General features: G+C 34.4%; 1 protein-coding gene across 2 annotated transcripts in view; it reads right to left on the bottom strand.

Moving 5' to 3' along the window:
• Positions 1-25374, bottom strand: part of LOC150108266 (atrial natriuretic peptide receptor 1-like) — a 352590-nt gene extending 327216 nt beyond the window's left edge. For both annotated transcript variants that reach the window (XM_090415713.1, XM_090415714.1), the window contains exon 1: positions 24370-25374. In XM_090415713.1, coding sequence (XP_090271839.1) covers positions 24370-25033 — 664 coding nt within the window. In that variant the 5' untranslated portion in view covers positions 25034-25374. The remainder of the gene's footprint in view (positions 1-24369) is intronic.
• Positions 25375-25623: the final 249 nt, after the last annotated feature.

Below are 25623 nucleotides of genomic sequence, written 5' to 3'. Positions count from 1 at the left end.
GTTTGATGTAAAGTGACGGATAGTCGATAGATCGCCAACGCAGTCTACAATAAATAATACTTTCTAAAGAGTGCAGTGAGAAGCTGTAAACCAGAAAATCCTATCATAATAAAATACGTAATTCCGTTCCCTAATGCAGTGATAGAGTGATAGGGAATGGAAAGTGTCGTATTTTCCCCAAGCGCAAACCAAAACGATGCCTTTACAAAAATGTAAATTTACACAGGTATTTTAGGCGGCAAATGAATTTCATCGCCGTTGTGACTACTATTCTGCTTATCGGAGTTATGAAGTGGTCGTAAAAGTTCCATGTTTGGTTTCCAGAGCAGTGTTCCTCCTGATTATCTAACCTTAAATTCACCCAAGCTATTGATGTATGATAGCTTTGCAACCTTTCATGAGTGAGTTTAACATTAAAAATGATCCAAGACAATCATAAAACCAATTGCATTCCTGTTTAGTGCCGACATTCATTAACAAAAACAGTTACAAATAAACATTTATCAATTATTTTTGATCGGTGTGTCCTTACATACCTTTTTTCAAATTACTGAAACCGGAATGTTTAATTCAACCAAAACTGAAAATAGCATTTACTCGCTATGTATCAAATGAACTGAACTGCCCATGGCTTTACGGGCAGTACGGTACCATATAATTTCGAGACGTTTCGAATCGTTTTGACAACAGAGATAATTCGAATTAAACCAAATTGAGATGGCTCAATTTCCATACTAAGATATGTCGAGAGTTCTACATATTTTAGCAAATTGATAAAATCCATCCAGGCAGGAAGAATCTGACAAGTACAGTAGTCCCCCACACCCTTATCCGTAGGAGATACGTTCCAAGACACCCTGCGGATACCTGAAACCGCGGATGGTGCCGAACCCTATATATACATACCTATGATAAAGTTTAATTTATAAATTAGGCACAGTAAGAGATTAACAACAATAGCTAATAATGAAATAGAATAATTATAACAACATATGTGAATGGAATCTTAGCAAACTCAGCACACTTTTGTTTCTTTTTTATTATTTATTTATTATTTTATGAAGTTGAGAATTTTCATCTTTTTACTTAAAAGGAAATACTTTACGGCTTCTCTTTGGCATATCTGAATTGCCAGCATCACTACTCTTGCGCTTTGGGGCAATTATTAAGTCAAATAAGGGTTACTTGAACACAGGCACTGCGATACCGCGACAGTCAATCTGATAACCGAGAACCACTCAGAACGGCGCGCAATTTAAAACTTATGAATTGTTACGATGTAAAATGACATAGGCAAAGTGGAAATTAGATCCAACATTATTTCAAAGGCAAATGTTTGTAGAAACTATGAAAGTTTCGTAAGTTGAACTGAGAGATTACGAAAATACAATCCTCGGCATCCCACAGTTGCCTTAGCTTGCACTACTTGGCTTAAGCAGCTAAGGCAACTCGGGATGCCAAGGTGTGTACGTATTCTCTTAAGCTCTCAGGTCAACTGACCAAACTTTCATAGTTTCTACAAACATTTGCCTTTGAAATAATGTTGGATCTATTTCCACTTTGCCTATGTAATTATAAATTGTTTATTTCAGAATTCTATTTAATATTTTCGGACTAGGGGGCTGACCGCGGATAAGGGGGGGGGGGGCACCACGGTATTTTATTATATGAAACAACCCTAAAAACAGTTTATCTAAAACATTTCTTATCCCAATTATGTGAACAGTAAAACAATCATTTCCCTTTATAGTGAAAAAACTGCATCAGAAAAAGGGTTGAATTGGGGGAGGGGGGGGGGGATTAAAAAAAAAAAAAGCTGTCGAAACTTCAGCCTGCAAATCAGTATCAACATTTCTTGTTTCATAGAATTCTTAATGAATGAGAAGAGACATTCTAATGAATATATATATATATATATATATATATATATATATATATATATATCTTTCAATTCAGAAAGAAAACTGCTCTCTGATATTTCATCCCCTATTTCATCTCTGATAAATTATATTTATTGAGCAGAAATGAACGTATAATTAAAATTAATTATACGTAAATTTTCTACTAACTTCTTTTCATTAATTTTTTCAATGCTTTGCGCTCAACAGTTTATAATGCCAGATTTACTCGCGAGCTAATGGGTCACTGAAATCCATTAACTAAGGGATAAACCATAAGTATCCGTAGCTTAAAAGTATTCTAAACTTTCTCTCCACTCCTAAAGTGTGAAACTCTGTTACAATATTGTGACAGAAGAGGACATATCTAGAACGATGCCACGTCACAAATTAGAAAATCAGTACTACAATTTTAAAGATCACTTTAAAAATAAATTGCAAAATCTTTTTATAAATTCAATATATTGCTGATTACCAAACAGAATCCAGTTATTGATTTATCATATGATTTAAAAATATAGTATTGGCGGCAGATAAATATATTAGGCACAAACTTTTTACGCATTTTTTTTTTAAATTTGTAACTTGACATGACGAAGAAAGATTTGAGGTCTCGTGATTTGTAACGGATGCTGCAAAGATGAGGTAAAATTCTAAAAAAGAGTAACATCATTTGAAGATAATTTAATTTCAGTAATCCGAAACCGAGCTTTCATGAAAAACATTCAAATATTTACTACGTCTTATATCAACACTAATAACAGAAACAGAAACAATAATAGAATGGCTAGCTAGATTTCCATCAGCACTTAGTGAGACAAGTAACATAAACAAGGGAGACAAGCATATCAGCCGAAATGAAATGACAACTAGGTCATGGGAGACCAAAGCACAGTTCTCTGGGGTATTATGTGCTGCTCGCCCACGCCCTCTATGCCACTTTTCGAGGTACCAACTCATCTTTTATTTAGGTACTGAGTTTCCATCTCAGTTACGTTGGGAACATAACTGCAGTATTCGGAGTAAACGTATGTTTCGAAAGAAAATATTGCGATGCATGCTCCATGCTTGAAAACAAAGACAGTTGTTACTTGATACAAATCAAATCCCGATTTTATACATTTTCCCACCCGAAACAGAAGAAAACAATAAGCTGATGAGATAATAATAATAATAATAATAAAAACATCACGAAGGTAAATTCGAAGTGAAACGCCTAAAACAATCAGAAACACCTTATCTAGTTAATTACCACGCAGAACAAATATAGGCGAATGAAGTGTGTGTGTCCCACCCACCAAGAGGCCGGAAATTCCTCTAGAGACCAAATAGGGCTGTTTAAAGCCACTGCAGGCTTTCTAGCAAAGAGGGAGGGGGTCTCACGTCAGGCGACAAAATTCATTTACCACCTCAAGACATTCGCCAACACATCCATATGACAGCGGTATTCAAACTCATAGCCAGTTGGTTGTGGAATTACGGCCGAAGCAACTAAGGTCGTGTATTATGTCTGTAAATTGCGTGTTCTTTTGGTTTATCAGTTTTAAAGGATAAAAAATTTCAGTTTGCGGGAGGAAACTCACTACTTCCGTATAAGACTGGAGCTAACTCACCTTCAGATGAAAAAATAAGAAAAAAACGTATAAAGGTTCTTTGCGTCCTATACGGGTTTCGAACCGAGGTCTCTCCAATCAAAGAGCATCGTTAATACCGACGGAGCTATAAAAGTTCTGGTTTGAGGACTGAGAGGATGTCTGCTCGGAATCAGCCGAGTGTAACAAAAGGAACCCTTTACAGACTTTTCTTTTCTGACCGATTTCAGATTTAATCAATCTTTGGCCCATGAACGTAAGGTGGTTTCTCCTCAGAGAGAGAGAGAGAGAGAGAGAGAGAGGTATTCAGAGAGAATAAACGGATTTTAATCTCTCAAAAGAAAAATTGACCTTAGAATATACACACACGAGTATATTGTGTACATATACATAGAAGTACAATGCAGGTAAATAATATTTAGCTAATTTATTAATAACAGAATTTGACAAATTACCAATTAGAAATCATTGTTTCTTATCTCACAATCCATTGGAATATGGTGAGCGGTGGTGGCGAGAGCAGCTTACCAGTTTCCAAGAACCAGGGCTTCACTATCAAGTGATTCACCAAAAGGGAGTACTCGTAGAGTACCTACTGTACATGCACACATGCTATGTTTGTTACAATATAACTTATTGAACACTAAGTAAATTAACAAATTACTTGGCGAGACGTAGCAAAATGGGACTTAATAACCCAATGGGGATCAAATAAGACGACTCAGTAGATTTTATTTTAGGTTATTATCAAAGCTGATCTTCTGGTATGACATTGTTATTCATGAATGGAGCGAATCTCTTAGGTACGTATCCGTGTGGATATTTATGTTCTCATACAGGGGCAACTCGTGCATAGGCACTGCAGCAACCCCAATTTTTCGATATATAAATATATTTATTAATTTATTTATATTTGCTTGTAATATTTAATTTTATCATCAACAATCCTATACAATTCTCTTATTTTGTATAAAAAACAATAAAAATCCATCTTGTAGGACTTAGGAGGGCGAAGGGCGCTAGCGGCACTGTGTTTACCATAGTGTCATATTGCTGCGCGCGCAAGCATATGCACATTAGCGTAATGCGGCACTGTCCGTCGCGCAGTTCCACTGTTGTTTATATGCAGTTTACGCCAGTAGTAGAGTGTTCGTAGTGCTTATCGCATTTACTCAGTCTCTTTAAATATTTGGACATTACAATTAAAGACATAACATTTGTTATAGTTTTTATTTTAGAACATTATTGGGGTAATGATAATGGATTTTATTTTTAAATAATTTTTAATTATACTAAAACTGTATAATTTTATCGATAATAAACAATATTTTTCATGTTTAATTTTTTTTTAATTTTTGCCATAATTTTGATATTTTATCCAAACACGTATACACTGTACTTACAGTGTGTATGTATATTTTGAAAGTTGCAGCACCCCCACGATTTCAAGCCACGAGCCGCCACTGTTCTCATATCTACTGAAAACAGTCGCTTATCAATGTTGCAGTATTTTGCCAGAAGCGCCTTAAAAGAAATCTAATTATCATGATGAATGAATTAAAATATTTATGTTCACAGAAAATATGAAACATTATTTCGTTCCAGGAACAACAATACTTGTATATACCTAATTAGTTTTAAGTTCTGTTTTTTTAGACCTAATTACGCGAATTTCACTCTACATAATGGAACCCAGTTGTCCAATCATTCCGTGTTTTGCTCAACCCCAAATTCATGGATCATCTTTAAATGGTACCGCAGTTTTGTTTTTCGAGCATATCTGATTTTCTTTACTTTGTCACAAAACATTATTGTCTTTCAGACCTCCCCTAACGCGCAAATGCATAACGTTATAACTTTAAAATTTTCAACTAAATTTATTTCTGTTTATGCAACTTCATAAATAGAAGATAGCATAAATAAATACTAGCATCATAAATAGATAATAACGTCAAAAATTCATAAATTTAATAAAATTATTGAAGCTGGTGTATATGATACCGCTAAAGCTCGAAAGCCGTTAATGTACACATTACCTAGCTAATCTGCAGATTAACTGATTTGCTCTGTTAACGTGCGGAATTAAGAGTTTTCCGCATTTTACCTAGGTAATGTGCACATTAACGGCTTCCGTATCGTTAAAGTTCAAAAGTTTGTTTCTCTCATTTCCTTTCCCTACTCCTTCCCCCCTCTCCCCTCCACTTTTAGTTTGGTTTTTTAATAAGTAAATATAATTTTATCATATGTTTTACAAATTCATTTCCTTAATTGTAATAATATTTTAAACCGTTTGATTCTTTGTATTATAGTTTTTTAATTGATTGATGATTGATTCTATCTAATTTGTTGATTGTTTGATTGTATTAACTTGATTCTTTAGATATCGAAAAATAAATAAATAACATTATGTTAATTTACGCGTACAGAAACGTTGCTGTTGTTCCAGCAAAGGTCTTATTTTCACTTTAACGAGTGCCTAGTAGGTAATGTGCAGATTATCTAGGTAATTTGCAGATTACCTAGGTAATTTGAGAAAAGAAACAATTTTCGGCACATTAACGGATCACCCTAGTTAATCTGCACAATACCTAGATAATCTGCAGAATAACTGATTTCTGCACTTTAGCGGTAACATATATATATTACGAATTGGTTGGCTGGGTGATTATGTATATCTGCTTTTTATTCAACTGAGTGGGTTCGAATCCCAACATGCGCATGGATGTTTGTGAATATCTTTAGATGGCGGATGAATTTTATCGCCCACATTTTATCGTTCACTGCTCTTCTTATCGGAGGTCTGATGCGGCTCGAAAAAGTCATGCTTGGTCTCTAGAGCAGAGTGAACAGAGTTAACCTTTAGCCTACTCACGGTACTAATATTTATGTACTACAAGCTAAAACAGTCTTTCGTTGCTTTGATTCACATTTAAAATAACATTACTCTTTTGTCATTTTTTAAGGCTCTTAAACACGCGACAGTTGTGGTTCTATTTGAAAAATGGTAAATTGTTCAAGAATATAACATGACATCATTCAGATATACCACTCACAAGAATATAACATCATTTAAGGAAGGCTATTTATTACCTACTGAACTTTATTTGCCACAAGTAGCTAATACCCAATTCTTTATAAGGATATTTTCAGCTGAGTTGGCCGTTCTCAAATACAGAGGTTGTAGAGTTTTCCCTCACTGAATCTCAGGTTTTTCCTCCCGGCATGACATGCAGTTCTATCTCTAAAACCACGCAAAATTAAAATACAAAAATGCACTTAATGAATGGATTGTGTAGTGGGATCTGTAGAGTGACCTACTGTTATGAGTTCTGAGACTCCATGGAGGTCCTAAGTAATAAATATAATAATTTACAACACACACACACACACACACACACACACACACACACACACACACACACACACACACACACACACACACATGGAAGATGCGTCCCTCTCCCTGACAAACTTTAGAAGTGTATTCTGCACCTCAAAACTAATGAAAAAGTTTCCAATAAACATTAGTTCAGAAACCTCGCATTCTGAGATACAGTCCTTTGTCCAGCACGAAAAAAGCAGATAGACGAAACTCAATGAATCACTTTGAAGACGTGCCTGAAGTTGCGTTCGGGCTAATAGTTTCGTCCTGAGCAAGTGGTATTTGTTTCACCATCTGTCACACGTCGGTGTTTAACGACGGAGGGCGAATTCACATTTAATAAACCTGGCTAATACTCACGTTTACTATAGACATGCTAACAGAAATGCACACGAAGTACGTCGACTTTATCAAGAGGCCTGCCTTGGTGCTTGATTTCGTGCTCTCCGAAATTCACGTGTCTTCATCACAGTCTTTGTGAGAGTGGTACAGTTTCAGCACCACGAACAGGTAGACAAAATACATGGCCTCCTCGGTCACTTGATGTAACTTCTGTTGGTCTTTATTTGTGGGAGTCGTTTGAATTATTGGTACTCTACACTAGTCGGGAACGTTGGGAAACTACAGGAAAGTGTTGACCATCAGACCCACAGCAAGGAACTTTTTCGGAAGGTATCATGATGAGACGTTTCAACGGCAACTGAGGAAGATTTCCTGAACACTTGCCGCTAGGGACATTTTATCCTACCATTTTATTCTTCAGTTACTGAAGAATACTTATTTATTGATAGTTTGACTTCTATTTGCATTGCAGGTTATCACCTTACTTGTGTTACACCTGATATCTTGAGAATATAGTATTCCCAGTTATCATGGTGTAACATGAAAAATAAATAACATAAATAAAAACCCCTGCATAAAAAGGATAATTTAATTAATAAAATATTCTTGCATCCAGTATAAATTGAGTAAAATGTAAAGGTCAATTGTTTAGTTAAGATAACAAAAGAAAAGAATGTATTAAGATGTATTATGACTAAACAAGGAATTTGTATTAAATAAGTAGCTAACTAAGAATTAATATAGTAATGCGATTAAGAATGAAAGAGTTAAGTGCATAAGTATAAAATAATGAGTCATGAAATACGCTATATAAGAGGCTACAGATTAAGCATTAAGTAGAATTCTGAGAAAAGGTTTAAAAGGGGGTTAAGATAGAGGCTAACAAGAGAAATAACGGAATATCGCTTAGGGCCTATACCCGGATAGAAACTTCGTTACGAGTTGCCGATCAAAATGGCGTATGACGGCCAAATGCTACTCAATTGGTAGATAGACGGAAAACAAGTAGGAGGCGGGAAAAGGAAGTAAGAAAGGACGCCGTTAGGGAAGCATCTATAAAAGGGTTGGTAACCCCCCCCCCCTCGCACGCTTTTTCGAGGAGTAGGCTCTTTAGGGTTTTGGGGAAGACAGTTAGATAGCCAAGGAGGCTTGAGGCCCTTTTGCCTTTTTGCCAGGAGAAGAAACGTTTGGATAGTCGCAGTGGTTTTAGTTTGGTTTTCTAGTGGATTTCACGGTGTTCCTGAGTGGAGAGATATGGCTTATATCCTCATGCCACAACAAGGAATCGAAGGTGAGCGGGAAAGCTATTCCCGTATTCCTATGTAGAAAGCGAAATACACCATAGAGTCATAGGAAGCTGTGAAACGTCGATGTCCTCGTTTCGGATAGTACAGCCGACGGCGCAGATGTTTATATAGCCCTGAATTGCAAGAAGTTATGCAAGCAAGTTCATTCAGTAGAAGGTGAAGGCCCGTAAGTGAAGCTAAAGAAAGGTATTGTGAATTTTGTCTTATGTTAACTAGAAGTTGTTTGTGATAGGTACCATTGTCATAATACGGAACTGTTAAAGTGATTAGGGAGAAATTATAATAGGACTTTAGAATTTGATAGAGAGTGTTAAAAGTAAGCTAGCTAGTGTTGATAATTTGTGAATAATTAATTATCCTAAGAATCTTGAGTGCCTACTACATTGTAAAAGGAAAGTTAATGACATAGTTGTGTGTTAATGAAATAAATGGTTTTGTTAACATTGAGTTAGATTAGTGCGAATTGAGTAATCAAGTAGCCTGAGGAATTTGAATGCCTAGTGTGATGTGTAGAGAATCGGAATTGTCATAAGTATGTGCTAGAGTAGTTAATGATTTTGTTAGTGTACTTGAAGTTGAATAATCTAATTATGTGTGGTAATCTAATCTTTTTATGTTAAGTGAATTCATGTTTTGTATGAAATTTTGTGGCGGCATGATCATAGTAACTTTTGTCGAATCATAGCCCAACTACTTGTATTAAGCTAATTTTAGTGTGTAAGTAATTAAGTTGAGTATTTTGATATGTACCATGTTTAGAGAAATAATAAACCTTTTGTTTAATGATAAAAGAGGTTGTCTGATATTGCTATTCCAATGCACAGCTTAGAAACATTCGAGCCTAACCACGCGGGGAATTAATGTTAAGAAACGGGAAGTTTAAGGAATTAATGTTGAGTAACAAGAAATAGTGTCACGACTGCAAAAGTTACACTTTCAGATATTTGAGTTCCTTTCTCTGTTTATGTATAAAATATCTTAAACTAAATATCCCAAAGGGCGCAGTTAAAATACAAATACTAGGGATACTACGAGGAACAATAATTCAGATATTAGTAGAAATTTTGGTGATGTTTTGAAAGTAGAAGTTAGGAGAATATAGACGAAGGTAGTTTGTAAGCTAAACAAAACCGTAAGATAGGGACATAATACTTGGTTGTATCACGGAAATACTAGGTTTCCCAAAGCATTGTTCATTGGAACGTTTCGTTAGTTTATGTAAAATACTTTTAAAGTTTATTATTATTATTATGTGACACCTCCAGGAAGTCCAAAGACTCATCGAGTGAGAGTCTTTATTAACCGCGCTCAAACTTGCTTAACTTTTTGGCGTGAGCCATTAGTAGCAGAGGCTCTACAAATCGACCAACCTTTACTGGCGTTTATGACAAGGATTTTAATTACTCTGTATATAAAAGACGAAAGTATCCACCCGTCACATTTTTTATGTACTTCCAATTCAGATCAAACTGAAATCCAAAACGACGTAGAAATAAATGACAATAATGAGTTAGTGCCCTAAAAATGAATACTTATGTATACTTGTTCTATTACTCATATTAGGTAGACAGTTCTAAATGAAAGATAGTTTGAAACTTAGCACATGCATTACAAAAAAAAAAAAAAAAAAGGAAAAAAAAGTGCTAATGCTCAGAAAATTTATATTTCTCGGATAAAACAGACGAGGATTCGATTTTTGAAGAAAATGGGATCATTTGATAATTTCTTATGCTCCATTAAGATCGCCAATGGGTTTTTAAAAAGTATAATAATCGTGATTTGTTTACGCACATTGTCTTCACTATAGTCGCTGACGAACTGGACTCATCGGATAAAGAAATGCGACGCAACTTTTGTACACAATTCAGGTAAGGTATCGTGCTTTGATCAAATCTTTCATATGTTACAGATCTGATAAATTTCTGTAAAATGTACATGCAATAAAACAAACGATTTCATTTAAGAAACAAAGTAATTAAATAAGTAAGTAATTTAATTCAAGAAAATTAAATTGTTTAACGATCCTGAAAGTAAATTTTTCAGAGTTTCGCCATGTGCTGTGCATTTTCGTTGGCGGAGCCATATTTGAAGAGGTCTTATTCAAAAACCAGACAATCCTGGAAAAAGTAACCGTGTTCTGGAGATTCTGCGCAGTACTTTCAATCAGTGAACTTGACATTCTATGGACAAAGTAAACTTCTTTTGGACTTTGCTTACTAAGTCCCCAGCTTTCAAAATGAAATTGGCGGAGAACCTTTGAAACAAATTTAGTCACTTTCATGTTGCAATCAAAAAATATTTCCTGAAGAACACTGCCTAAATAAGAAAGATGCATGACAGAAGTGGACTGTTTTTCAAGAAAGCAGAAGCACTAAACAATATTTTGAAGTAGTTGTGAAGATCTGAACAAGATCTTAATCTACGGCAACATTTTATCTTTTCTGATAATACGAGTATCAGCACTTGGGGCCATCCTGATCATATTGTTTCCACTATTCCCATTATTTTGTCTTCCTACTCCCGCCTCCCCCGAATCTCAGTCTTTCTTTTGACAATCCAAACTGTAGTAAGGTCTATCCATCTGTGATCATTCATTCTGGTTGCATGGTCAGTCTAGTTTTTTTTTTTTTTTTAATTTTCTCTGCTCTTTCATTTCCCAAAATGTCCTTCCTTCCAATGCTTTTTTGCATATTATAAGCTCTCTCTCCAGGACCAGGTTTGGGCGTCTTAGCATGTTGATACACACACACACACACACACACACACACACACACACACACACACACACACACACACACACACACACACACACACACACACACACACACACACACACACACACACACACATATATATACATACATATATATACATACACACATATATATATATATATATATATAATACGCAGATTTAAAAAGTCTCATCGTCTCTTGGCCATGGATTTCCTAGATTTAAATGTCGTCTATAAAGAGAGAAATTTTAGAAAACTTTAGGTGACAATTCCTCAGCGTCAGGCAACTCGTAGAACAGGCAAACTGACAAGTAGACGCGAATAGGATGGTGTCATGATTAAGGAATAGTGGTTCTTTTGTCTTAATTTTACAAATATAATAGAAAAAAGTGCCTCTGTAGCTCAGTCAGCATAGACGAAGGAACCTTTATCTGGTCCCTTCCTTTCGACTAAAGGTCAGTTAACCGGTCTCATACGGAAGTAAAGGGTTTTTCTCCAGCTAACTCGGGTTTTTCATCCCTCAAAATAGACAAACCTGTCCCGTGAACACACACGACGGCTACAGTCATAAAATATACTACGGCAAGGAAGGCAACGGGAAACCACCTTGTTCATAATCATCTCCCTAGTATGGTAGCATATATCTATCCCCCACCAGCCGTATGGCTGAGGAAATAAGATAGCATAGGAATAAAAAAAAATCTTCAAAAATATTACGAAGTATATGGTTTACAGCAAATCAGGTTCATAGCCTCTCCAACCTCAAAAAAGTTTGGTATTTATTCTCTTTCGTTCCACTACATCTCTCCTGCTTAACTCCTGACATTTTATAAAGCTCAAATGCACCCGACCTTAGAATACTTTTCCCACATTTAAGGTGGTCATTACTAAAATTGCTTCAAAATAATGTACTGGACCGGAAGCCGTGATATTTGTTCTTAAAAATTATTTTTCCCCCCACCCCATTCCAATTATCACGGAATTTGTTTTTAGATTTTTTCTCTCTCTCAGGTATTGTTTGCTGTAATATATGATGGGTCTTGAGCACTTCTCAAATTTCAAAGTTTTCTTTTAAATGTATTATTATTTTAATATTGCTACTGATAACCATGTCAAATATCGTATTCCTGATTGTTTCATTTTAGGACTATTTTACTGTAGGAAGTCCTGAATTATTTTGTACTGAATTAACAAAGACCTCTTTAAACATTAATACAATTGAAGCTATTCAGCAATAAATTGTTACTTATATGTAGTAACCGGTTAGTAACTGAATTTGTCTAATCTCCTTAAAAAATGTTCATTCCAAGAAAAATATATTCTTGATGGGATAAAGTTATGGTCGACATCATCTGATGTTGTAAAAAGTCAAAAGGAATATCAAAAGGCCAGATGAGTGCATAAAGATTGTTGTAAACTTAATTGATATGCTTCTGGACACCATTCCTAATAAATAAATAATCCTATTTCTAGGAGGCGTACCAAATATAAAAAACTAAAACCGTCACTGAACAAAAATGCGCCCATTTATTGAATAGTGGTGAATTATCAGCGCTTAGCATAGCATTTCTGCATCGTTAACGACATAAGAAAACGGCTATTTTCAAGTGGTGAGCAATATTTGGTCAGAAGCGCAGAGCACTCTAAAGGTAACAAGAATATTTTAGGAATTAAAATAGCTATCGCATTTTCCAGTGCATAAGATACTACTCCATTCTATAAGATGTGCTCCAAAATCAATGCAGGCTGTATATAGTATTATTAGTACTAACTATTATTACTTGTTATATATATATAGTAATAATAGTTAGTATAAGATGAATCTCCCATTGAAATTTGATGATTATGATCCACTGTTACTAGTTTTAACATTTTTTTTTTTATAGCGGTAACTCATCTCAAATATAAGTGGTGGGAAAGAAATGTGCCTCCCGTGGACCAAAAAGCAACAGTAAAGTCTGATCCATACTGGGCAGCTGCAACAATGTTCGTTTCTGTTAAGAACGACTGAAAAAACTATTATGATTGATTAAATGAGTGTTGATTTCTGACTAAAACGAAACGCGACGGAAATTTACTGCGACAATATGCCGGTTCAGACATCGCCCGGATAAACAAGGTTCGCGTACCCAATTGAGCAATGGGGGGGGGGGGGGGGATCGTCCAGTTAGCTACCGAAAGAAGTGCAATAAGAGTAAAAGTATCAAGAGACATTATCGATAGGAATGTGGAAATCCGCTCCTGAAAAGCTAGATAGAGTTGCTTTGTAATGAGGTGGAGCGATTCCAATGTTGTGTCGTGTCTTGTATTTCTATACTAATTAGGAATTAGCGATCATCGCAGATGCTCAGTCATAGGTCTCCCCCGCCCCAAGATTAAATCCTGAGTGCGCTACTAATGTACTGGATAGAGTCAGGGGAGATGAAAGTGAAAGAATCATCTAGTTCGGGAATAGTACAATACATGGAGGAGATTGGAATGCCAAGACTGGTACAGACAACAAGAGATGAAAAAATATAATTGGCAAATATGGATGTGGAGGAAGAGGAGTGAAAGAATGCTTGGATTTGCCTTGAATCATGATATGGTAATTTGCAACATAAAATTCCAGCAAAAAAGACTGCAAAAAGTGGACATAGAGATCACTTGATGGAGGTACGGAAAACATGCTAGATATTATACTCGTAAGCAAGAAATGGACTTCATCAATCAAGTAGTGTCAAACGCTTCAAGGAATAGACATGGAATCGGATAATAGCTTAATGATGGATAATATCAGTTTGAAAGTTAGAGACATAAGAAATATTTAAATTAGGAAAGCACAAGGAAAGTACAGGAAAAATCAATTTCAGAAAATTAAAAAATTATATAAAAAAATAAAAAAACTGGAATATAAAACACCAAAGTGGTGACGGCAATCAATAGGACAGTGGAAGAAACAATTCCAAAGTCAGAGAATCCAAAGAAGAAGTGGATTTCTCTAGCGACATCAAAGCTAATTCAAGAAAATAATAAGAACATTAAAGATTAGGAGAGATATATGAAAATATACGAGTACAGCACACAGTGAAATAAATGAATGAAGGAGGAGGTTAAAGTGACAAGTCTAAGAAGTTAGAAGAACAGTGCATGTATATCAATAAATACTATGGTAATACAGAACAAGAGAACTAAGCAAGATCAGAATAAATAAAAAAAGTAAAAATTGTATATGAGAGTCATTATTGAAGAAGATGAAGGACTAAAAATCAATTAACTCCACTTAACTGCTAAAGTAAATATAAATATATATTATTAGAGAAGAGGATGAAGAGGGAGGAATAAAGATCAATGGACATGAGTTCGTTAAGAGCTTTATATGCCTTTGGAGCAACATGATGCACGATTTCGACTGTAAAAATGAGATAAGATCTCGGATAACAAAAGCGAAAGTAAGCCTGCAGGCAATGGATAAGATATGGATTAAAGCACGCAAAGCTCAGAGTACTAGAAACATGCATATTCACGATACAGGAATATGCATATTCATGCATATTCCTGTATCGATGTAAGACATGGATAACGGTCAAAAAACCGATGTTGCAGGTTCTAAGAATTGGAATCTATAGAATAGAATATATATAGAATATATCTATAGACTCTATAGAAAAATAAATTGGAAAGAGAATCTAATGCAGAAAATAATTAGAAGGAAACAACTTTTTTGGATATATTTACAGGATGGATGAATGACAGCAGGAAGATCAAAACCTTTATGTTCAATAGAATGGACGAAATACACAGAAGAAATAAGGCAGACAAAGTTCTGGAGGGAATGAATCAGATGGCTATCTTGACGATTGAAGAATGGTACTACCATCATTGATATTATTATAGGAAAAAAAATTAGTATTACTATCAGTTTAGAGATATAAAAAACTTCTCGTGAATCACTCACCCATCTTTTTTTTTCTTTTGTGTGTGTGTGTGTGTGTGTGTGTGTGTGTGTGTGTGTGTGTGTGTGTGTGTGTGTGTGTGTGTGTGTGTGTGTGTGTGTGTGTGTGTGTGTGTGTGTGTGTGTGTTAGGCTCAGAGGACTGTCACGGTCAAGTAGCTTGTTGACTTCTCTGAAACCTGATTACTGCTTAAAACAGGGCGGTTAATCCCATCCTCATACTGTATTACGGCTGTCAATTGGCTGTGTTCTTCTAGCGGTTTACCTGCTGTTTTGAGGAATGGAAACCTCGTGTTTTTGGGAAGAAAAACCCTATCACCTCCGTATGAGACCGGTAACTCACCTTCACTTGTAAAGTTCTCTTAAGGTTCTTCGCGTAGATGGGATTTGAATTCGAACCCAAGTCTTTCCAACCAAAATGCATTGTCGATACCGACTGAGCTATGGAGGCTTCTTATCGTGAATGTTTTTTTTTTATTTTATTTACAAAGTTTTATGTAAATTTAATGCTTAATTATATTTTAAGTTTTCAAAATGCATTATTATGTTTTAAAATTTGTTTCAAATTTTAAATTTAAAAAGGAGGTGTCACATAATAATAATAATAATAATAATAATAATAATAATAATAATAATAATAATAATAATAATAATAATAATAATAATCGAAGTTATGTAAAAACTCGATTATAGCTTAAATATTCCAAAACACATTACATCGATTTTTTACTTAGGTCACGTCCCATGAGAATGTTGTAAAAATAACTTGTTTGTCTCTGTATATTTTGTACTAGATATTTTTGTAAATAACCCTTTGGAAGTTAACTGTATATACTCCTTTAATAAGAATATGTTAGCGTGTTAAAAACAAAGGTAATGTTTTGCCGCCGGAGCTGTATGTAATAGATCTACATGGCGGCATAAGAAAGGTTGTTTAGGAAATTTTGTATATATGTGAAAGCCTTAAAAGCTCTACACGTAAACACCTCCGAAGTCAGTCTGAAAGGTTCAAACAACTTTTCGATGGCCAGCAACTTACAATCAAAAGAAAGCGGGCCGAACTTGAAACTTAAGATGAAAGAATCATTCCGAATTCTTCGGGGGTTACAAACTTCGTGCGAGGGCTCAGAGAAGGATAATAAAAAAGGGATTGAGCCAAGCATAAAGGGCTTCCCGGTTCCAGTCCAGGCCGGAGAGATGGCTTCCAGTCGTTGCCGAAGAAGGAAAGGCTTCCAGTCATCGTCAGAGAGAGGGAACAGATTCGGCAGTCCATAAGAGAGTCAGTTGGCGGCAATTATGGTCATTGGAGGTGGCTGTTCGAGCTATTGGAGACAGCAGTTGTCCAGGCATTTTCGGCGAGCCAAAGCAGAGGAGAAAAGTCGATGTAAATTACCCGAAGCAACTTCCCTCGGAAAATTTTCTTTTTCGCCGTGGGAGAACAACCTTTTGCCGGACGTAGTTCACAGCCCACTATTTTCCCGTTGAGATATATTACTGAAGCCAGACATTCCTGAGGAAGCTCAAGATCTGAATTGAAAGAAATACCATAAGGCTGTAGTGGAAGACTTTTGACTGAATGTGCGATGCTGAGTCTTTTGTAAATTAAAACATTTTGTATATTCCCTCTCATAGTAGGTTGTAGATGGACTTTTAAGAGACGTTTATAAAATTGTTCAATAGTAGTAAGAATTGTCATTAAGAGAATCGATTGGCATGTTGGAAGTTGATATAAATTTTGTATAAAGATAACTTAACAGAGAGTTAGCTAAGCTGTTTGCAAGTAAACTAGGAGTTTAATAAGTTGAATTTGTAAGCGGAGAGTAAATAAGATTGTGGGTTAAAGAAGTTAATTAGTGTTAAAGTAAATAGGTTATAATTTATGCTAAAGATTTTATAAATGGATAGAAAAAGCAATCTCCCTAATGTATAAATTCATGTATATTTCATAGTAATGTAAATAAATTGGTCTGTTCTTTTTGTTAAAAGAGTGCTGCCTGTTTGTTTATTTTTACAATTGCACTGTTCCTAAATAAACCACACTTGTGAGCGGAAAACTAAGTGAGATAGCCGAAGCCTAAAGTTAAGTAAAAGAATAGACCACGACTGTTTGTGTAAAGTTTTATTGAAGGAATTTGTGTTAGAGAGAGAAATCTGCAGGCCGTATTACTGAGATTTATGCTAATTAAATGATATTAGTGGCGCAGTCTAAATTAAATAAATTTTCTAGTATCTCATCGTACTGCGAAGGGTAGATAATCATAGTAGTAATAATATAAGCAAAAAAGATTCAGAGAGGGGAAAGCGCGCACCGTTTACTGCGAAGGGTAGATAATCATAGTAGTAATAATATAAGCAAAAAAGATTCAGAGAGGGGAAAGCGCGCACAGTTAAAATAGAATAACGGCATATAAAGATATAGAAAGTATAGAGCAAAAGACATTACAAGTAACGAATAAATAAATAATAACATATGATTACGATGGCACAGCATTCCGTTTACAGTTATATGATGCAATTTAAAGAAAGTCCTATGGGTTCAATTAAATTAAACTGTTAATCTAACATATGCTGTGAATCTTTGATATCATCTGTAATTAATATTAAGTATTTAATACTTTTAGCAATAAATATAAATTTTAAATATAATTAATGAGATTTTAAAAACACTTTAAGTAAAGACTTTAGGTAAAGACTTCTGCTCTTATCCGCAAATTTTCAGTGCCATTCTTCTTAACTTGGAGACATTTGTCTATACCTGTGCTAAGTATTCAAGGGCAACTCCTCAACCAGTTTCTTGATTTTTTTTTTTTTTTTTTTTTGGCACAGATTGTTAATATGTTTCGCCTGTAAAGAAAAGGCACCAATGACAATATGAAAATAAGATATTAAATATCATTTTATTTGCGCGAATCTTTATGACTACCGCTGTTCTTTCATTCTGCCTACGCACTGCACAAAAGCACTATCTCCCTATATTATTCAGAAGATAAAAATAGTTCGCCTCGCATTACATAAAATGAAGAACAACAAAGAAGTGGTCTTGGAAGATTTTTTTAATGCATATTATTCTAGATAAATGATGATCTGTCATAATACTTATAAATAATTTCCGGTGAAAGTAAAACAATAACTTAAACAGAAGTAAAATATCATAATCTTGAAAACACAGTCGTATTTCTGATCTGTCTGCTAAATCGTTGTTTGTATGTGTGTGTGTGTGTGTGTGCGCGCGCGCGAAACATAGGATAATACTTAGTTATTTGACACAAATGGTTAATATGTTTCGCACAATCATGTGCTTGTAAAGTGAAAAAGGTACCGATGATAGTATGAAAATAAGATATGAAATAAATAAAACAAATCCACCACCTGAGATAAAAAATACCATTTTTTTAAATAACTTTTGCTTCTTGTATAATCTTCTGTTTTGCCAGAAGTTATTACAAATCGTTTTACTACTGTGGGGAATCCACTATCTCAGGTGGTGGATTCCTCCCACCCTTTTTTTTTTTTTTTTTATTTCTTAACTTAGGATGAGCCGTTAAGTGCAATGCCCTCTTTGTGTATCAATATTAAAAAGTTATAGCATTATTAATAACTTTACTATTGGCAATAGTAACAAAGTAAATTTTGGCGAAGTGCAATAACTTCGTTACACTGGCCTGTCAAGAAGGTATAGCCATATTCTAGTTAAATAATAATAATAATAATAATAATAATAATAATAATAATAATAATAATAATAATAATAATAATAATAAAAGTAATCATTTAAAATAAAGTTATGCCGCTGAAATAGGAAAGACGATTAACGATAACTTCTTTATAGCACTGTCCTGCATTTTACCAAATCAGTGAGTTTTTATATGTCCTTGGACGTAAGGAATATCCTTTTGTTAATATTACATATACGCATTCAAGAGGGTGAGAAAAAAAATCACTTATTATTTTTCACTAAATATTTATAATTGAAATATTAATCGATAATTGGAATCAAATTGTGAATATTCATTATAATTCGTTAAGATAATTTTACTAAACATTATTTCATAGAAGAATTAATTTGATCAGTCTAATATAATTTATTAAACACTGTTTTATGAGTAATTTAGTAAGCACTATTTGTAATTACCAGGTACCATTCAGCTCTTCAAAATCCAAGCAGCTCATTCGCAGACGCTACATGAACGTTGCATTCTGGGAAACTGTTCCCATCAATTCTCGAAAGTCGTACAGAATTTTAGAAGCTATTTAAAAATTGCGCAATGTTTATGATTCATTACTAAAGTGATAATCACACTGATTATTGCATTACATATACACACATAAAAAGAACCCGACAGTACTTATAATTCGATAAGTTATCATAAATTAAGGATATACCGACAGCTTACTTAAAACCAAACGATCATCTTTATCGCTGCAGATTCTAAACTTTACCGATAGGTGAATACTAGCAGATAGACATAAGCGCTGGAAAAAAGAAAAAAAAAAAGCTGAAACGTTACTTAAATGAGTATACAATAAAATTCTATGGAAATATCTAATTTTGGTGAAGTGGAGTAAAAAAAAAAAAAATATATATATATATATATATATACATACCCCATTTACTTATTACTTTTTGAACCATTTGTAGGGCTGAGTTGTTAAGAAAGTTGGCGAAGTTTATTCGATGTTTCTCACGATAAGTAATGGTTTATAGGTCACCCAAATGAGGGGTGGAAAATATATTCTTGGTAATGAGAAAAAAAAAAGTGAACTAAGTACAAAGATTCCTTTTAGAAAAGTTATTCTGTTGCTTGTATCCTTCGCGATTAGCTACGACCCTTTAATGGACTGTGGGACAGCGGGTATTTCAGTCCAGATGGTAGTTTTTGTGGGAGAAGCGACGTGTCAAGAGGAAGGCAGACCACATGCTCCTGATTGCTGTTTTATCGACAAGTGAGTCTTCGTGCTGGGAAATGCGCTGGAAAAGTAATAAGCAAAGTCCGTTTGCTTCTCTTGAAAGCGATTAAATTACTTTTCATTGGCAAATTACCTTTCTGTTTTAATTTCCGTCTTTTGAACGCTTAATTACTCACTGCGTTAGGCTACTTTCGTAGCCTATTTCAAGGTGATTTGGCCAGTGCTTTAATTCTAAATACTTGTTGTTAAGTCAACTACATTTACCATTGGTTAAACCATATAGTATTCTAGTATGGTGGGTGGGCCAAGAGTCAGAAAGTCCGGATCAGAAAACAGAAAACAAGCATAATTTTTATACTATGTCATTATATAACACATTATATAATTATAATGTGTTGTATTACAATGAAAAAAAGAAAGAAAGAAAGAGGGAGGAAAGAAATAGAAATCTACATCTAAAAGAGTACATAGTGATAATCACATTGCTCTGTTTGGAATTCTCCTTATCCCTAAAGTGTTTTTGCTGGAAACCTGGGTTCCAATTCTGTCTAGAACGAGAGAAACATTGATATGAAGTTTTTCAACTAGGAAGTGAATTAATCATTCTCATACGAAGTAGTAGGATTTCTTCGTTTTCGGAAACTTTGGGATATGAAGAAGACATCCAAATGACAGACAAATCAATCTCGTATAGCCACTCCGCACTTACATCGATCTACCTCACAAGGATATTTTTGTCTGTTAACGGATGTCTTTTCCCAGTTTGTATGTTTTACGGAGGAATAGCTCGATTTTTCTGCGGGAAAAAAAATAAACACCAAAAAAACTTTTGAAATGAAAAGATCTCAAGAATCTTCTGAAAAGTGTATTTTTGAAGGTTGCAGTTGTCAAATGATTTCAAACAACTTAAGAACAAAACGCGTCAAAAGAGTAGTTAGTGAATCACTTACTGACTAAAAATTAAAATATAAAGCAAACTTTTTTTAAAGGCCTGTGCCTAGTAGAAATCCATAGCGCTAGGCTGCCAGAAGAAGACCGTTATGAGTTCGATTTTAATCGCCGACTAGAGCCTAGAATTTGTTTTAATCCTTTCTTCGACTGTTGTCTAAGTTAGTCGTTCTCTAGCACGGGCAAGCATCGTAGTATGGATATTTTCTCCGCAACGCTCGAATTTTTAATCGCATAACTCAAGAAAAATCGACTATGGAAATCACACTATTTCAAACAATAATATACACTGTTACAATTAAGGACCACGAGATGGTGATAGTTAGCTGGGTGCCATATTCTCCTCCCCAGATGCTCGCTAAAATTAGTCATAGTATTGGGACTGTCTGTCTAATCTTCAAAAAGTTAATTAGGGCTAAAGCTAAATAGATACAGCAATACATTTTAGAATTTGAGATACAGCATTAATGAATTATTATAAATTAGAAGAATCGAAATGTTAACAGATTTAGACGTACGTGTTATCTTCTAATTTTTTTCTTCTGATATAAATGACGATCTGAAATTACGTTGCAGTAATTTACATGCAATTGCTTAAAACTTTACATCACTTACAAAACAAAATACTCTGACAGATCTTTTAACAAGTGATATATAACAGCTAAAAAACTTGTAGAAAATTTGAAATCACTAAAGGCTTTAAATTGCAATCTAAAACGTTTTTTTTTTAATTGATTTAAAAGCTTCTTCTTCTTCTTCCTAACATGGATTTTATGTCAAGTGGTCTATTCCGGTCTCATGCCACTTTCTTGGTCTTCCGATTCTTCTTTTTCCACTTATTTTGTATCTGTATAATATTTTTGGTAGCCTGCTGTTGTCCATTCGTTTTAAATGTTCTAGCCTTGATTTAAATTTAATGAAAGCAGTTCGGAATATGCATCGTTAAAGATAATTCAAAATAATTTTAAAATCTAAATGCTTCCAGGAAGACAAAGTTACTGTGTAGTTATTGCAACAGACATGAAATATTCTAGGAAGAGAGAGAGTTACCAAGTTAGTTTGAGAATTTGTGATATTTAAATTTAGCAAGAAAATTAAACATATAAGCCTTAAAATGTGGGAATTAAATAAGCATTATAAGAGAGAATGACTACTATTTGGGTTTTTTTGGTCAAATATATTTATTTTAAATTAAGTTATACCAACTAGTTTCGCCAACTGTGGCTGTTGGCTTCATCAGGGTTAAAATTATATAAATATAAGAACACTTAAACGCTAAAAAACTGTTTGCACTGAAACAATTAATGGATCGAATACAATTGCATTTTTATAAAAGCAAAACAACGCGTACATCACACGTATAGCACGTGTATGATCTACTAGTTATTTTGTAAGAACGTTCTGTAGTTGGCAGCTAAATTTAATTCTGGCATGTTCAAAGATCTAATGAGGGTCTTCCAGATCTCGGACAGATTTTTTTTAGCGTTTAAATAAGTGTTCTTACATTTATATAATTTTAACCCTAATGAAGCCAATAGCCACAGTTGGCGAAACTAGTTGGTATAACTTAGTTTAAAATAAATATATTTGACCAAAAAAACCCAAATAGTAGTCATTCTCTCCTATAGTTCTCGTGGTCAAAAATAACCGTTTTATTATAATTAAATAAGCATTTTTGAATAATGTATTGTTAATATTTTCGCAGTTAGTGTCTTTTGGTATTTTGTTTGAATTTTAATAATTTTTAGGTATATAAAATTAAAATATAAAACAAAGACAGCTAAAGTTCTTCATTATATCCTACTTTAAAGGGGGCGAGTTTTCAATGCTGAATATTCAATATTTGAGAGTATTGGTTAAAAAAAAAAAAAAATCCGGCTATAAAAAAAGTTCCGCAACCGTTTTCAGTATAAGGAATATAGACCCGCAAATTTTAGTTTGAGAATCCTCCCCCCCGCCTCTGTATTAAAGGATTTATGTACATATAAGAAATTTGTAGTCACACACACAAATTAAAAAAAAAAGTAATTTGAATCAAAATATCGTTCATAATCTACACAGCTAAATTATAGAAATGAGTAGGTAATGTTTTTACCACCACTTGCATAAAAAGTCTTATTTTCTGTGTACTTCATTTACATAATGATAGGTTACATGTCACGAAGTACGTTTAGACTGAAATTTATTGGAATTACAGAACAGACCGTGAGTCATAGCGTCTCTCTGTGTTAACTGCTTATGTTTTTCAGGCCGATTTGACCTCTTGGATCGTGATGAAAAACCTGAGTTTTCAGAATGATCCTCAGTATCACTTCCGTATGTTATTTTGTCTCATCGTCAGTCGGAAAGCCCTTATTCGAGTTTCCTGTCTCCCAAATGGTATCAGGACTGAGATCTTTCTAAAGGTTACATGTCAAATTGGACTTTCAGTTGTGCTTGTTACAAAGGGATTAGCATGTTTGAAATATTGAAACAGTGGGGTTCTGAACGAGTCCCAAGGAATTATGCAAATATACTTCTGATCAAAATCATGCTTTAGTTGAAAGCTAGCATTTCAGATCATTTAAAATATTATTTGAGTCCACCTTGCAATCTGTATTTATGTATCAAGGCCAAACTTAAAAAAAAAAAAAAAAACATCAGAATTTTCTTTGAAGAAAAGCGAAACCTCAAAATTCTTAAATTTTCTATATTTTTCGAATTTATGTTGACATTTTTTTTTTATATTTGTCATTTTCTATATCCATATATTTATTCTATGAAGCAAGTTTAATAAAGAGGAGAGAGAGAGAGAGAAAATTATTATTATTATGACTACCTCAAGACCTCATGGAGTCAAAGACTCATAACATATTCTTATACCTAACGAATCCGATAAAATTCCATACATTTTTATTCCGGTATATCTAATTACAAATACATGTGGGCATACAATTTTAATCAAAAGGTAATCGTCTTTAAAAATGACAAGCAAGTCTGAGATCTTTTTTAAAAAAAAAATAGTTGTGTCGGAATCAATTTTTTAGATCTCAAATTTCAGTTAACATTCTTCTCTCTTATGTTTGTATAATTAAAAGAACACAATCATAACAAAAAAGTTGATAAGCACAAACATTTAAACACGTACAGTATGCAACTTTGAATGCGATGTAAATTTTTAGCATTTACAACATGCCATCTTTTATAATACATGTAACATGAACTCAAAATAGGAAAATTTGAACTAAATACACTATTTAGAGTTATGGATATTTCTGTGCGTTTTCTATTTGCTTGTTAAACATCTTTGGAATGCCAAGAAATCTTTTATTTAAAGATCACTTACCTCTACTACATTCCTTCATAGTTTTCATCACCTGCCTAAGATCAGTCAACACCGTCTTGTTTTCGGATCTTTTATAACTTTGCTTGCAAGTAACGGTGAAATTATTTTTTTGTGCCAAGTTAGTTAAATAAGTAGCTAAAGTATCGTAGTAAACATCTTGAACTCTGTAGATCATCCCAAAGTGGTGCCATTCTAAATGCTTCAAAAAAGCAAGAAAAGCAAGAGCTTTATCTTGAAGATCGTAAGATACCCGTATGAGGGTAGAAAACTCTTCTCTTTTTTTTAAAACGTCCCCCAGACCAGTCAGAATAGGGATTTTATAATAAGTAGCTAAACGACCTACTACCTGCAAATCATCGCTGCATGCTGGACCTACAAAAGCGGTAATATTAATCTTATTTGCACACGAGAGTAGGTCAGTAGCCCGTCCCAGAGACTTGATCTCCGAACACTGAGAGCGATAGTATCCATCGAGAAGATTTAACGATATCTGATACTCCTTCAAGCAGCGGTCTACGGCAATATCAATAGCGGGACCAATGTGCTGAATATCAAACCTGTTGCTCTCGGAGTGGGTCACCATGAGAATCGCCACGTTGTATTTCTCACTTACAACACTCCATAGTGACCCCACTATCACACTAAGTAGTAAACAGTGTTTCATGGTCAATTAGGATAATATCAGACCTAAACCACCACCGCTATATACATGGATAAACTGCATGGGATGTTCAGTGTCACATGTAAGCACAGAGAAAAATAGCTCTTAACCATAGAAAGCAAAATGAAAAATCTTCAGAAGATCACTGATGTACACTAGAAGAAACAGATGAACTATCATGCTCCAGCCTGAAGAGTGGATCACCTAGTGAATGAATGCGTAGTGTGTGCCCGCACGCGACTAACTTTGTCGCATCGACGACACTTGAACTGTTAGCTCAGCGACTGCTCTGTGCAAGAAAAGTTTACCTCTATTTTTCGTCTCGAGTACCTTCCAAGCGTGAGTGAGGCACGCGTGCATACACACATACAGGGAGAGAGAGTTAGAGAGTGCGCGAAAGAGAGTGAGAGGAGAGAGAGAGAGAGAGAGAGAGAGAGATACGGTTATTAATAGCTACTTTTTTTTCTTTCTCTTCTTTTTTTAAGCGGATGTTGGGTGCATTGTCTACCTGAGGGTAATTTTTTTCAATCTTATCTTGGCTGGAAAATAATTTAATAAACGCCGATAATAATCCACACACACACAGATTACTT

Source organism: Typopeltis vanoorti, chromosome 3 (assembly GCF_054136105.1).
Source record: "Typopeltis vanoorti isolate ZY-2024b chromosome 3, IOZ_Tvanoo_1.0, whole genome shotgun sequence".
In the NCBI taxonomy this organism is placed as follows: Eukaryota; Metazoa; Arthropoda; class Arachnida; order Uropygi; family Thelyphonidae; genus Typopeltis; species Typopeltis vanoorti.
The sequence above is the reverse complement of the archived record's forward strand: the minus strand, read 5'-3'. Positions and strand labels throughout refer to the sequence as shown.